Genomic DNA, 15820 nt, shown 5'->3' on the forward strand with positions numbered 1-15820 from the left:
AAAATTAAATCGATCAATAAATAAAAATTAAATCGATCAATAAATAAAAATTAAATCGATCAATAAATAAAAATTAAATCGATCAATAAATAAAAATTAAATCAATCAATACAAAAAAATATAAAACAGCTTTGAAAACATTGAATATGATAAATACTTCAGAATACTATATTTTTGAATGCGAGATTATATATAATTAGTTCACAATCAAACACACCACTGCTAGAAGCCATCCAACACATGCCAGCATGTCAAACCGAATACGATGAATAATCAAAAATATTTATAAAAAAAAAAAAAAAATGGTACATGTACAGTTTAATCAAGACATTAACAAATGAAAATGCTGAAAAGTTATATTGTACGTACCTATTATGGAATAAAGTTCTCCGGGAAAAAAATTTCACTTAATTTGATCAAGTAGTTTTATTTTTTTACAGAGGAAAACCAAATTTTAATGAGATCGATCTATCGTCACCATTTGGCTGTTTAGAAGGGGGGGGGCTTTAAACGAAAAAGTGATTAACAAAGGACAAAATGAAAAAAAGGATTTAAAAAAAGACAAATAAACTCTTTAAAATAAGTGAAAAAAAAAAAAAAACTAAAATATTTATCTATGTATTTTTCTGCCCATGTTTCAAAATAATCTCGTCAAATTCTGATAAACTTTAAACGGTGATTGGAGTTACCCCCCCCCCAGCGCTCGCTTCTCCTAAGCGAAAAAAAAAAATATGGCCGCTACCCAATCGATCTCATTAAAATTTGATTTTCCTCGGTAAAAAAAAAAAAAAAAACTGCTTGATCAAATTAAGTGATTTTTTTTTTGTATGGAAACTTTATTACAAAACGAGTACATATAATTTTTCTTCAATATTTTTATTTTTTAATGTCTTGATTAAACTTTACAAGTACGAAAAAAAAAAAGAAAAAATGTTTCTGAGCTACTCACGTCTTGTTTGCTGTAAACAGTTTTCAATCCAGAAAAATAATTTGGCTCTTCCGTTTTGTCTTTGCGCTTCTTTTCCGTTTCTAAAGATTTCAGGATAGCTTTTGGGTCGTAGAAATACAACTGGTACTCATCGCTTGATGGTTGGGACTCGACTGACAAATTAGGTTCGACATGAGGAGAATCTCCGCCTCCACCTCCCCCTCCCTGTATGGTATTGCTTGAAGACTTAGCACCATCCTGACTCCCAGCTGTGCCCGGCAATGAAGCATCCGAGTCTCCCGCAGTATCCGACACAACCACAGAGAATTTTAGACTATCAGATAAAGTTTTATCGTAGATGGAACAAGGCCTAAATGCAGACCTTTCTATGCTGTCTCGATGAACGGATTTATTCTTCCCACTGCTGCTGCTGCTGGAGTTTCTTGTTGTCTCCGTGTCAGATTTGTCTGGCTCACAAAAACCTTCGGAGCCAGAGCTATGAACAGGGTCAGCATTGCCCACGTCAAGTGTAACCAAACCCGGACCAGAGATATTATTAAAAAAGTAATGTGGTTCTCGACGGTCAGCACCTACGGTTGGGTCAAATCCCAGAGCAGAGCGTTTGCATCGAGTGGAATTGTCTGAACTGATGAGGTCCTGGGAACATACAGCCACAGTCTGTACCCGGGACAATTTCTTCGTTTCAGTTTCTTGTATACGACTTATGTGGTATTGAGTTCCAAAACCTTCAGAATACGTAACACCTGAAAGGAGAAAATATTTTAAATTATTTAGTTGCACACACACACACACACAGAGAAAAAAAAAATTAAAAAAGGGGGGGGGAATTAAGGGGAACAAATGAAAAAGAAAACAGAAAAAAGAAAACAAAAGAAAAAGAAAAACAAGGAAAAAAAAAGAAACGAAAAATTAAAAGAAAGAAAAGAAAGAAAGGAAAGGAAGGAAAAAATGAAAAGAAAAGAAAAATGTATTTTCTAAACTTTTCCAATTCACTTTTTTTGGTGCAAGTCCAGAATTCAACCTAATTAGAAAAAAAAATACATCTTTGATGTATGTACCCATTCCAAAATGAAAATGTTATATTCCAAAAATCATGTAAATAGATCAAGTAGTTTTTTGGGGGTTTTTTTAACTAAAAAAAAATCAAATTTTATTAAAAAGCGGAAACATTGCAGCTTAATTGGCTATAATTAATAAAGGGAGACAACTTAATTAAAACTACCGAGATTTTAAAATCAGCCTTATAATAGCTACGATAAACGATTAATTGCTAAAAAAAAAAAAAAAATCAAACAAAATCAGATTTTCTATATATATAAAAAAATACTTTAAATTCTGTGCAGATTCCAGAGTTTGATAGAAACATTCTGGAGTTCGACAAGATATGCCTGAAAAAGGATGGAGGTTACCTCAAACGAAACATGAAACACTCAAAGATGAGAACAGTAGTCCGATGAATCCAAAATACAAATAACCAGTGCTCATCCTAAAAATTCAGAAATGTAGAAGTTATCTTTTTCTCAATATTTGTTTAAAAAAAATAAAAAGCGAAAAAAATCATCTTTTATTCTTTGAAAATAATAATGTAGAAACAAAGAAAAAACACTTATGACCTGACACAAAGTAAATGAATTTTTACTTTCAAAACAAATTCTTTTGTTTTTTTTTGGTTTTTTGGTATCCATTTCAATTTTGAAAAAAATAAAACTAGGGAAACGATTTCTTTTATATTTCGAAAATACAAAATAAAACGCAGAAGAACTGTGAAAAATTATTCCAAAATAAATTTAAGAAAAAAAAATAACATCGCAAAACTTATCATGCAGTACAAATATGTAAAAGTAATTGAGATCAACAGAAAAAAGGAAATTATCAGTGAACGAAGCATCTCAAGCTACTAAACTTAGTGACAGACTGCAAATACTGGGTCCAATTCACCGAGAGGGATAAAACCCCTCGCCTGGGTTCTAAACTTGGTAGTTCTGCAGCCCCACCCGAGATGTTATGTATAGTAAGTATCTACTTAAATTAAGTTTTACTCTCCTACAAAGAAATTAGCATTAGATTGAGGGTGTATTCCCCTCTTATAATAAGTAGAAGTAGTCTATATATATATATATAAAAAACAAAATGGGCATTTGTGTATGTCTACGAAAGGCTTTTCAGATCGGGGGTTCTGCTGTCGTTTAAATTACGCAAGAAGTTTTTCTATACTACGGAGACCATAATATCTGAGATTTGCAAATTGATACCGTTTCCTTCCTTTTTTTTTTTTTTGATCAAGTTAAAAAAAATTTCCACCCATGCCGTCGTCTCGAGTGTGTGTTTTTTTCATATAATAAAGCAAAACTATTCGAATGCAAATGACAGAATGCAGGGAAAATTACCTAGCCTCCAGCCATGTTTAAAAGCAACGTTCATTTCTGCGCATGCATGTCGACTCCTATGATTCTTAATTTAATTACCAACTCATTGAATTCACTATCATTTTTGGCCTAATGGTTAGCGAGGAAGACTAATTACCCTATGTTTTTGAGTTCAATCCCACCTCTCTATCTTTTTAAAAAATTTTTTTTTTTTTATTTCGTCCTTGTGCCAATATCCTCCACCTGGGCAGAATTTAATTATCAACTCACTGAATTCACTATCGTCTTTGGCCTAATGGTTAGTGTGAAAAACTACCTTTCCTATCTTTTTTATTTTAACTACGTGGAAGCCATTCTTAACATCGCTTCATCCTTGTGCCAATATCCTCCACCCGGGCAACGCCGGGTACTCCCCGCTAGTCTAATATCTAAAAGGGAAAATGTGTTAGTTTGTCTGTGTGTGTGTCTGTATGTCTGCTAAAAACTTTTGACAGACGCATCGGACCGTGACAAAATTGGTATCATTAGAAAGATCAATATCTCGGGTGAAAAATATATAAAGATTGGCCAAAAAGGTTAATTCTGTGCTGGTCAACTGGGCGTTATTTTGCAAGGAGGGGTCACTTCTTGCGTCGATATTTTTGCAATATGCCTAGCAATCGCAATGTACATTTAAAAAACTATATTTCGACTCGTCATGACATCATAAGTTGCCATGGCTACGATAGCTAGTGCGTTAGCTTTTCTCACCTTTTCCTCTTTCGCGTTACAGGTTCGAGCACGCCTTTCTCTACTGCGGCTAATCGCTACTATTTTGATTCCATTATTTTTTTTTTTTTACTGGGGGTTATTCAATATCCTTAGTATACCACTTCTCTCCATCCAGGCAATGCCGGGTAGCCATGCTAGGGTGTAAATATAAAGCACGGGGGAGCAAAGTTTTTGTTGATTTGTAAAACAATATTCAGAGTGTCGATCCCGTCAATACTCAGGACCATCTAAAAGTTAACTATCACGACACTGTTTTTTTTAATCTTTCTGGTGTTCAATAACTTGATTTATAGTCAAGATGGTCTGCTTCTTTGGACTTCAGGTTTCTACTGTTTATTTAGCTGGATATATTTTGTATATATTTCGAAAATAAAACGCAGTAGAATTACTAAAATATTATTAAAAATAAATTGGAAAAAAAAAAACCCACAAGAAATTAGAATTAGAGTAATGCAAATATAAAACATTGGGAACAAACAAGTTTTTGTTGATTCCATCAATACTCGCGATGATCAATGCTTTTTTATTTAGAAATAAATTCAAGAAAAAAATACAGCAAGATCTGGAAATTTTAAAGATTAATTTAAAACAGGAAATTATGAGTGAACGAAGCATCTCTAGCTACAGAATTGAACATATCAATATTTGGGAAGTTATGTAATGTGACCGTTAGTTTTTAACTGTACCATTCGACTTCAAACCTCTCGGACCTACATGCTGTCTGGCCCCATCGCAAAGGAACAAACAAACAAAAAGAAATAAAAATCCGACTCAGAATTTTTTAAATGCAAATGAAAAGCTTTTATTCGTGCTTCTTCCAAAACAAGACATTTCATTATATTTCCAAAGCATTTTCACATACACATGTGCTTTTTAAAAGTCTCTCTCCTCGCCACCTCACTCTCTCGCCTTTACACTTACAGGTCAATTTTCACAGGCACGCTCTTTGCTTCCTTTTCTCGACCGTGTGGTATAATTTTCTCTCCTTTTCTTGTGACGCAAGCTCGTGCACACTAATTTGCATACATGCTTTAACTGCTGCTGCTGCTAATATTTTCACTAGCCAGCTGTCATAGGCTACTGCTGATTTTATCATGCACGTCCATACACGCTGTTACAGTTATGAAGGTCGGAAATTTAATCTTTTCTTATTATCCCGAGTGTTCTCGGTACAGGCATTATGCACAAACACTTATACAAAATTGATGTAAGATTGGAAGTTGCTAACCAACTAGCGCTCACATAGATGAACGTGAACCAACAGTTGAACAACTAAAATCGAGAAGCTTTCTTCCGTAACCATGTAGAACTAACAACATCTCAGGAAGAGGTCCGACTACAGCTGTGAACCAGATGGCTAGAGAATGTTCCCTCCTTCTACTGATATGAGAATCTCTCCTTCTGAATGACACGACCATCTATGGCAACACATCAAAGGTTGTAAATGACAATGTTCTCTCTGATTCTCTCTCCTCTGATCTCGAGCGCATGGTTCAGTGGGGGAAGACGTGGCTGGTTACCTTTAATGCATCTAAAACCAAGCTCCTATCTTTACATCATCAACGCTCTGATCCTCATCTGGCATCAATTGAAATGGATGGCTCTCGTCTAGGAGAAGCCCCATGTTTTGACAAGCTTCTGGGTTTGTCCTCTACTCCTGATCTGAAATGGAACACGTACATCAAGTCTGTTGCCAAGGTCGCTGGAAAGATGGTGGGATCCTTCTACTGCTTCAGAAGATATCTCACTCCTGATGCAATTCTCTATCTATATAAAAGCCAAGTATGTCCAAGGATGGAATACTGCTGCCATATCTGGGCAGAAGCTGCTAAAAACAGCCTATCCTGCCTTGACAGAGTACAAAATAGACTTCGTGGTTTAGTGGGGGATGCCCTTTTCTCTACCCTGCAACCTCTCTCTCACAGAAGAGACATTGCGAGCCTGTCTTTGTTTCATCGTTATTTCCATGGCAGGTGCTCGTCTGAACTCCAATCCCTGGTCCCCCCTTGCCAATCTTTCACGAAAAACACCCGTCTGGTTGAATCCACGGTGAAAAATTCCCCCCACTCTTCATCTGTGCCTAAATCAAGACGTGTATTCCATGAACAAAGCTTCTTTCTTAGTGGCTTCCGGGCCTTGATAAGTGGTGACCACCGTGTATAAAAAAAAAAAAGAAAAAAAAGCTATCTTTTCTTTCTGTTTAGAAACACCCTGGCTCCAGTGGAAAACACTCAACCGTCCGAGAACAGAAATGGAATGATAAAAAGTTACTATGACCAGACGGGGCTACAAAATTGACCCAACCATTTGTGAATGCAGAGAGGAAGACCGTAGAATGCAATACTGCATTGTCTGCCCTCTACTGACCAACAGGTACAGCTCGAAAGATCTTGCAGAATACAAAAATAATACAAAGAAATGCATGAAAAAGTGAGGAAACATGCATTACTGTAACGTGACTTACTTTTAAACTACATCATTACAGTTCAAACCTCTCGGACCCACATGGTTTTGTTTTTTGTTTTTTTATTGTTCATATCATCTGCCATAGGATTAACAAAACTGCCATCTCCACACCAGCTTAAAAGTCTCTCGATATCACCACGGGGCCACACATCGATCTCACTCGGCACATGTTTGTCTTTCAATTCCTCACCACATGGTGCATTTTTCCTCGTCACACACAATAAAAAAAAAAAAAAAAAAAAAAAAAAAAAAAATCATCCGATCGCTTCCTCTGCTCAACCACATTTGCTAATTTGCATACATACTTTAACAACAACTGCTGCTGCTAATATTTTCTCACACGCACCCATACACGCTGTGTTACATTACGACCACATGCTTCAAATACACAAAGAAAAAATTGTTCTTACCTGGAATATCATATTCTTCCCAATCAAGCGAACAGGCTTCGATTGCAAGTTTAAAACCAGTGAAGCTTTCTATGTCCAACTTTTTAAGACCAAAGCCGGCTCCACGGTTTTTGCGCACTTTATCAATTGAGGACATGTGCCAATCACGGAACTTTGCACACAGATCATCTCGTTGGATTGGAGACAATTTCGGATTGAGGGCGGCCAAGCGCCACAGAGTAACGATTTCATCACAAAAGCTGGCTGCTGCATGCTGAGAAGCATTCGCACTGCTGTTACTGCTACTACGGTTGCTATGGTTACCGTTGCCGCTATATGTACTGGACAGCTTTGTAGCAAACCACCAAACTAAAATCTTTGAAAAGAAGAAAAAAAAAAAGTCATTTCTCGCATCTGCAAAATATTATGGCAACACTTAAAAAAGTACACAAAAAAAAAAAAGTCATTTCTCGCATCTGCAAAATATTATGGCAACACTTAAAAAAGTACACAAAAAAAAAAAAAAAAGTCATTTCTCGCATCTGCAAAATATTATGGCAACACTTAAAAAAGTACACAAAAAAAAAAAAAAACTTTATACAAGGTTTCTCAGATTTTTTTCCACATAGACGTACATAAAATACAAATTTGCATTTCGGTGTACATTTTATCTGAAAAGAAACGTTCGTAAAATAAAAATGTCTATTCTATAAAGGACAGTTGTCTGCTTGGTTCTATTTTACTTCAGTCGAAGTTCTCAGAATCTTGGCGCTAACAACTTGAACTCTATATGAGATCCATTTGAATATTCTCCTTTGCAACTCAAGCACCGAGTTAGTAAAGAAATTGAGAACATAAGTTTCCTCTCCACAATTGACTCTTTAAATATGTTATCGTATATTTTTCTTCTAGTCTTTTGGTCTAACTAGATTCCACAACAAGAATTCATCTATTCTGGTGGAGTATCCAGCTTCATGCTGTTACTTAAGGTAACATTGCTTGGAGAAGGTGCACCATTCTTCGATAAAGAAAGAGTGGACCAGAAATAGTATGCGATTTTAATTATTTAGTCAGGGTCTGCTTCTAGGGAAAGGCATTCTCATGCCGGGCTGTCCTGACAAACTTGCATACAGAGAGAGACCTTAAGATAGTATCTAGCGGGCATTCAAATTTGTATGTATGTATGTTTGTATGTCCAGCTAAAAGTCAAAAACTATTTAACAAACATCCATAAAGTTACCCTGGACAAACAATATTTAAAACATTTTTAAAATTATTATCCGGGGGGGGGGGGGGTCAACTGGGACAGGTTTCATCAAAGAGGTTTGGTTTTCCAGTGTTATTGTGTACAAATTTGGAAGGAAAATGATACCTCATTTCTTGAAAAAAATATTATATAAAACAGTTGTCTGAATGTATGTCTCAGAGAGAAATGGGCTGAGCAGAGAAGAAAGAGGGGGTTGAGCAGAAGGAGGGGTAAAATGAGAGAGGAGAAAAGAGAAAAAGAAGTTTTAAAATGTTACACCTTCATCCCGGTGAATGTCAAGTAATCCTGCTCGTAACATAAAAGGTTGTTTGAATTAAATTTCTTTCATTTCATTTATTCATTTTTTAGTTACATTCAACCTAAACAAGGCACATTGCCATTGAGATGTAAAGGACAATTCAGAATTACAAGCCAGATTTGTAGGGAAATCTTAAGTAGGGAGTTGTGCAGCAAGATGTTTGTTCACATTACTTTTAAATTTTTACACATTGGTACAGTTGGAGGAAGTAGAGAGCAAAGGGAGAATTCCAAAGGCTAGCAGATTGAAGAAAGAATTTTTTTTTTTTTTTTAGATAGGAGTCACCATTTATCAAGGCCCAGAGGCCACTCGAGGATAAGGGTTAAAGAGTGTACAGTAGTCAATGGGACAATATCATAGTAATCATTAGTAGTGGAAATTTGATTACTTAAGGAGAACGGCTCATCAAGAACTTGTTTACGTTGGACTTGAAGATGACCATATTGTAGTCAGCTGGAAAGCAGGCAATTGGAGGAGAGTTCCACAGGAGTGCACTTCTAAGAAAGAAGCTTTGTTCATGGGATCTACATTTAATAGTGTTTAATAAAATATCAACTATTAGCGCAGAAAGCTTTAAAAAATTTGGAGACTTCTAGAGTGGAGAGATAGGATTTTGTTGAATGATGGGTTGGTCGGGGGGGCATTTATGATGAAAAGGGTGCAAGTATAGCAATCCAAAGGGGATCTGTAGTATTGCTCGCTCAGAGGGTTCTACCTCCAAGAGATGGTGTGCAAATCATCAATTTACTTCTCCAATATTTCGGTGAAAGCGCAAGTGAAAAATACAAAGATGTTTCATCTTGGTAGGAAGATTTGACTTCATCTTGTCCAGTCCGCCCCAGGCTTTGCTGATTCGTGTCTTTAGCTTATTCCTTGTGGAATTTTGTTTTGTAACTTTGCTATCAAAATGGTTAAACTTGTCAACATTTTTTGACATATACAGCGTTATAAACGGTCATTCAGTTCCAATGTAGATTCATGTTGAGATATATATATATCAATAAAATATCTCTATATATAAAAGGCAAAATGTGAGTTAGTGTTAGTGTGTGTGCATTTTTTCTGTATGTCCGCCAAAAGGCTTTTTTTTGGGGGGGGGTACTATGTCTTAGAACTTTTTATATACTCTTTAGATTATAATATCTACGATTTATGAAACAACGTAAATGTCTTTTATTTCAGCGACTTTTATCTTACAAAATTTGCGCTGTGAATTTGTTTTCTCTACTACTGCGGCGTGATATTTGATCTAGAAAACCATACGTTGACATTCAACCACCTGCGTTTTTAAACGTTTATTTTCAGCTGTTCTCAAGTCCCTGCCTTTGTAGCATCAAGCTAAGTCATCAGACTATAAACCTCAAGGCTACCTCCCTCCCAAAACTTTTTTTTTTCTTTTCATCCGGACACCCCCCCGCGTTGGTTTTTTTTCTGCACCCCCCCCCCATCATGTTCGCTGTTTTTTTTGTTTTTCCGATTTTTTTTATGAAGTTTAACATTGTTTTTTTTTTATTTTATAATATTTAAACAAGGTTATTACTTCGCTTTTGTTTTGATCTATCCCCCCCCCCTCCAACACACACAACTCCAAACATCCGGGGAACGCCGGGCACCACCGCTAGTTATATATAAAAGGGGGTTCTCGATGGAGTTACTATATTTTAGAACTTTTTATATACTCCCTAGATTGTAATATCTACAATTTGCGAATGGAGATCATTTATATCTTTTATTTGAGCGACTTTTACAAAATTCAAGCTATTCCGTTTTGTTGCGTGTTTGTTCGGTTTTTCCGTATAAAAGCAAAACTAATCGAAAGCAAAGCCATCAGCAACCTTTCATGCCGGGATGTCTTGAAAGCAATTAGCTTTGATCAATGTGGGGAAACCCCTTCATATCAGACAATTGCTATTCATTTGAGAGTTCCCCCCTTTTTTGGGGGGGAGCTTGGTTTCCCCAACATCGTGGGGAAACAAATAAATGAAACGGCGGAAAACTGAACTGGCTTTCAGCCAACGTTCATTTCTTCATCTGCGAGCAAGTCGACTTTTTGATTGACATCGCTAAATTTGAACACTTTTCACTTCCTTTCACGTCTTAGCGTAGCGATAAGCTTTCACTTTCTTTTCCGCCTCACAGGTTCAAGCCTGTCTGATTAACACTTTTTTCTTTTACACCTCCAAAAAACCCGGGCAATGCCAAGTACCTCCGCTAGTGTGATATACAAGTCAATAAAATGAGGTAAAAAGCAAAACATTTAAAAAAACTTTGAGAGAAAGGGACTCACTTGTTCACACTGTAACACCTCGTCGGTCAAAATTTCAAGCAATGGGACGGCATTATTATCACTACGACGAAACATTTCACGTACAATAGAGAGCAGATTCCACATGCCTTCTGGTTCACGACCACGCAATGGTCTCAATAAAGATTGCCATTCTGCTGCAGCTGGTGGTGCCGACGTTGACAAATAATTCACATCACTAAAACAAAAATAATAATTTATCGCAATTAAAACATACCATAATTAAAATAAAAAATAAAAACAACAAATATGGTTGACATCACTAAAACACAAACAATTCAGCACAATTAAAAATAACAAAATAAATAAAATGACATAATTAAAATAACAAAAAAACAAAAAAAAAAAAAAATAGTTAACTCCTAAGGGATGAGCTGATCTCCCTATTTCAGGAATAAATGGGCTTACCCAGAGACGATAAATATAGTTGTTTTTTTGTTTTTTTTTAGATGGTGGTCACCACTTATCAAGGCCTGGAGGCCACTCGAAGATAAGGGTTATTGTGTGTACAGTAATCAATGGGATAGTATCGCAGTAATCGTTAGCATTGGAGATTTGATAAAGTGTCTTAAGGGGGCGGTTCATCAGGAATTTGTTTATGTTGGACTTGAAGACATCCAAGTTGTAGTCAGATGGGAATCAGGAAGATGGAAGAGAGTTCCACTGGCGTGCACTTCTAAGAAGGAAGCTTTGTTCATGGAATCTACGTTTTGATTTTGGCACAGATAAAGAGTGGGGAAAATTTTTGACAGTGGTTTCAGCCAGACAGGTGTTTCGTGAAAGATTGGCGAGGGGGGGGGCAGAGATTGGAGCTCAGACGAGCACCTGCCATGGAAGTAAGGATAAAACAAAGACAGGCTCGCAACGTCTCTTCTGTGGGAGAGAGGTTGCAGGGAAAAGAAAAAGGGCATCCCCCATCTAAATGTTATCATTATTAACCCTTTATGATCTGGTTGAACTAATTCGTTCAGTCATAAATAAATGAACATAACAGCATAAATAAAGTGCGAAACACGACTTGTACAGATTGCAACTGTCCATTGCTTACATTCTGTATGCCACTGTCTCAGATGGTGGAGGATTTCATTTGTTGTTATAAACACTTTTTTCAAGCACTATGGATAATAATCAAGATAAGTTTATGAAATGCAAAGATTCTCAGTGGTAGTTCAACTATTGAACTTCATAATTTTTCCAGTTTGAAGACAATCATAGTATCATTAGCCTTTTAAGCTAAAATTAACAATAAATATTTCTTTTAATCATCCACATTATAATTCAGGTCATTATAATTCAGGCTTAAACATTATAATTTAGGTCATTATAATTCAGGCTTAAACACCCGAAGAAGACCAGAGGATGAGTCTGCCAAAACTTGATGAAACAACAACTGTGAAGATCAGAATAACAGTCCGCAAAAAGAATGAATGTACAATCCATCTATTTTTTTTTTATCAAGACAGAAAAAAAAAGGAGGGGGGGGACACTTACCTAAAAACAATTGGTGATAAAAAAAGAGGGGGGGGGCACTCACCTAAAAACAATTGGTGATAAAAAAAGAGGGGGGGGGCACTCACCTAAAAACAATTGGTGATAAAAAAAAGAGGGGGGGGGCACTCACCTAAAAACAATTGGTGATGGGACACAAAATTTCACAAGAGTTTTCTTGATATTCTCATGCAAAGTGTCAGGATCCAAGCACCATGAGGTTTGTTCACTGGCAGAAGGGCCGGCTGTAGGATCTGAAAAAGAAAAACAAAATTCAATTTTTCTGTGATATCACATGTACCCCCCCCCCATCTCCGCCGTTTGACAATAATTTCCACCGTTGTTTTCGTGGTCTTTTCATTCATCTTCCATCAACAGCCTCACATTATTGATGATTGTTGAGAAACGCCATATTTGTATCTCACTGCTGCATAAATCATGACGTACTTGAATTTGCTATTGAGACCTTTTTTTTGTGTGTATTTTAATGGTTTAATGTCGGAATTTTTTTTTTTTTTGTTAACATAGAGGTCACCACTTATCAAGGCCCGGAGACCACTCAGGAATAAGGGTTATTGCGTGTACAGTAATCAATGAGATAGTATTGTACTAATCATTAGTATTGGAGATTTGATAGAGTGTCTTACTTAAGAGGGCGGTTTGTCAGGAATTTGTTTATGTTGGACTTGAAGACATCCAAGTTGTAGTTGGGTGGGAAACAGGCAAACAGAAGAGAGTTCCAGTCGTTCACTTCTGAGAAAGAAGCTTTACCAATTGTCCCAAATTGAACACTTTCCTCAGCTGTCACAAACTCAAGACTGTTCATAAACTGTTGCAAATCGCATTCCTCTCCTAAAACTGTCTAAACTAAATCTAAATATATCTTTTGTCCGAATCACTGCCACACCTTGATTAACAATCCTATGTTAGCTTCCTTTCATCTTCCTACTAAGCTATATTCTATACTTTTGTTCTTTTGAGAATTTTTTTTTTTCTTTTTGTGATAGTTTTCCATCTTTCTTTTAAATTCATAACACTTATACTTTTTTGGACGAGACATGGGGGGGGGTCGATAATATCACAATTCAACGCAAAATAACAACCATAAATAATTCAGTCATTTTCTTTAAGAAGTTCATTCGTGACATCCCCAATCCCCATTTCGTGACATCCCCAATCCCCATTTTTTTGATACTTCACTTTGCACAGTATCTGGGCCTATTTCCTCCTTTTTTGGTAGAGTATTTATCGGGACCTCTTACTCCCCTTTTTGGCTCAGTATCTGCACCTCTTTCTCTCTTACAACTTGTGTAGCTATGTCACTTGCCGTTCGTCTTGCAAAATGTTCCTTTGTCTCACATTCAACATTGATGGCCCAAAGCCATGTCGTAAGCCACTTCTGACAGAGGGGATCAGTTAGGGATGACCTGATCCTGGTATACAGCATAAACAAAAGGCTAATAGGGAAAATTAAAAGTCCTTCTCAAAACTTGAGATTTAAATCATAGTTGCATCCAATTATTTACATATTCAAGAAGTCACGAAACCCCATCCATCCCTCCACTGCGGCCGCAGCCGAGATTGAACTCACTATACGAGTTTGTAATGTAATTCAACTCTTGTCGGTACCTGAATACTTGATACTTTGCCTACTGCAGCTTAAGAGAGTCTCATCTACCCTCGAGAGAAGGTTAGACCGCGCCAGTTTTTCAACCTGATATTTTACCTCACAGTACATACAGCACTTTACCTTCCCAAATGGTCACCCATCTGGTACTGGCCAGGCTCAAACGTTGCTTAACAAAACACCAATATATTACAATTAATACAAACATTAGTGTTTGGTGTCTGATATACAAGATTACAACTCAATGCGGATGTGTGTAGTTTTGTGTATATAATAGTATTGAGACAATTGGAATCAGAAAAATTTGTGCATATTTTCCGATGCCAAAAACCTTTTCACTTAATTTTCTTTTTTGATTTTGTCTGAAGCAAAGCCTTCCATTGCTGATAGTAATGAAATAATATTTTTTGATTTTAAACGACCAGTAAAACTAAAATCTATAGATCACCCCACCCCCGCCACAATTGTGTTTTTACGTTTGAGAAAATATATGCACATTTAACATGTGTGTTTTACAGAAATTTGGAAAAAATAACTTACTGGTTAAATATTTAGAGATTTATAAAGAATCGGAATCAGTAATTGTATCAGAATTGGGAATTTAGTACTGAATCAGGAAAAATATTGGAATCATTTCATCACATTAAAGAAAATATGACAATAATAACGTTTAAATATTGAATAATACAGTTATAGTTAATTAACACATTTCCTAACTTTTGAAATAGTGCTATTGGAAGCGGTGACAAGGCAAATCAGTTCCTTCACTTTTATTGTTCTGCAGTATTTCTATGGTGAAGCGATTTATTGAAAGAAAATTGAAGAAAAAGACATTGAAAAGTATACAATAAAAATTAACTAAAATTATGCAGATAAAAAATAACAATTAGTTGTACTTTTTTTTGTCCCAAATACTAATTTTTTTGCACTATCCAGAAAAATATTAACAATTAGTCTTTATTTGTTTATGAAAATATAAAAATGAAATTATTGAAATCAAAATAACAAATGAAATTATTGAAATCAAAATAACAAATGAAATTATTGAAATCAAAATAACAAATGAAATTATTGAAATCAAAATAACAAATGAAATTATTGAAATCAAAATAACAAATGAAATTATTGAAATCAAAATAACAAATGAAATTATTGAAATCAAAATAACAAATGAAATTATTGAAATCAAAATAACAAATGAAATTATTGAAATCAAAATAACAAATGAAATTATTGAAATCAAATAACAAATGAAATTATTGAAATCAAAATAACAAATGAAATTATTGAAATCAAAATAACAAATAAAATTATTGAAATCAAAATAACAAATAAAATTATTGAAATCAAAATAACAAATGAAATTATTGAAATCAAAATAACAAATAAAATTATTGAAATCAAAATAACAAATAAAATTATTGAAATCAAAATAACAAATAAAATTATTGAAATCAAAATAACAAATAAAATTATTGAAATCAAAATAACAAATAAAATTATTGTAATCAAAATAACAAATAAAATTATTGTAATCAAAATAACAAATAAAATTATTGTAATCAAAATAACAAATAAAATTATTTAAATCAAAATAACAAATGAAATTATTGAAATCAAAATAACAAATGAAATTATTGAAATCAAAATAACAAATAAAATTATTGAAATCAAAATAACAAATAAAATTATTGAAATCAAAATAACAAATGAAATTATTGAAATCAAAATAACAAATGAAATTATTGAAATCAAAATAACAAATGAAATTATTGAAATCAAAATAACAAATGAAATTATTGAAATCAAAATAACAAATGAAATTATTGAAATCAAAATAACAAATGAAATTATTGAAATCAAAATAACAAATGAAATTATTGAAATCAAAATA

General features: G+C 34.7%; 1 protein-coding gene across 2 annotated transcripts in view; it reads right to left on the minus strand.

Moving 5' to 3' along the window:
* The window catches only part of LOC145266312 (zinc finger SWIM domain-containing protein 8-like), a 128780-nt gene that overhangs the window by 57035 nt on the left and 55925 nt on the right, over positions 1–15820 (minus strand). For both annotated transcript variants that reach the window (XM_080121869.1, XM_080121868.1), the window contains exons 7-10: positions 12433–12553; positions 10794–10989; positions 6963–7317; positions 950–1692 (exon numbers count right to left, since the gene is read on the minus strand). In XM_080121869.1, coding sequence (XP_079977995.1) covers positions 950–1692; positions 6963–7317; positions 10794–10989; positions 12433–12553 — 1415 coding nt within the window. The remainder of the gene's footprint in view (positions 1–949; positions 1693–6962; positions 7318–10793; positions 10990–12432; positions 12554–15820) is intronic.

This window comes from Euprymna scolopes, chromosome 41 (genome assembly GCF_053919585.1).
Source record: "Euprymna scolopes isolate OS-2025 chromosome 41, ASM5391958v1, whole genome shotgun sequence".
Classification (NCBI taxonomy): domain Eukaryota; kingdom Metazoa; phylum Mollusca; class Cephalopoda; order Sepiida; family Sepiolidae; genus Euprymna; species Euprymna scolopes.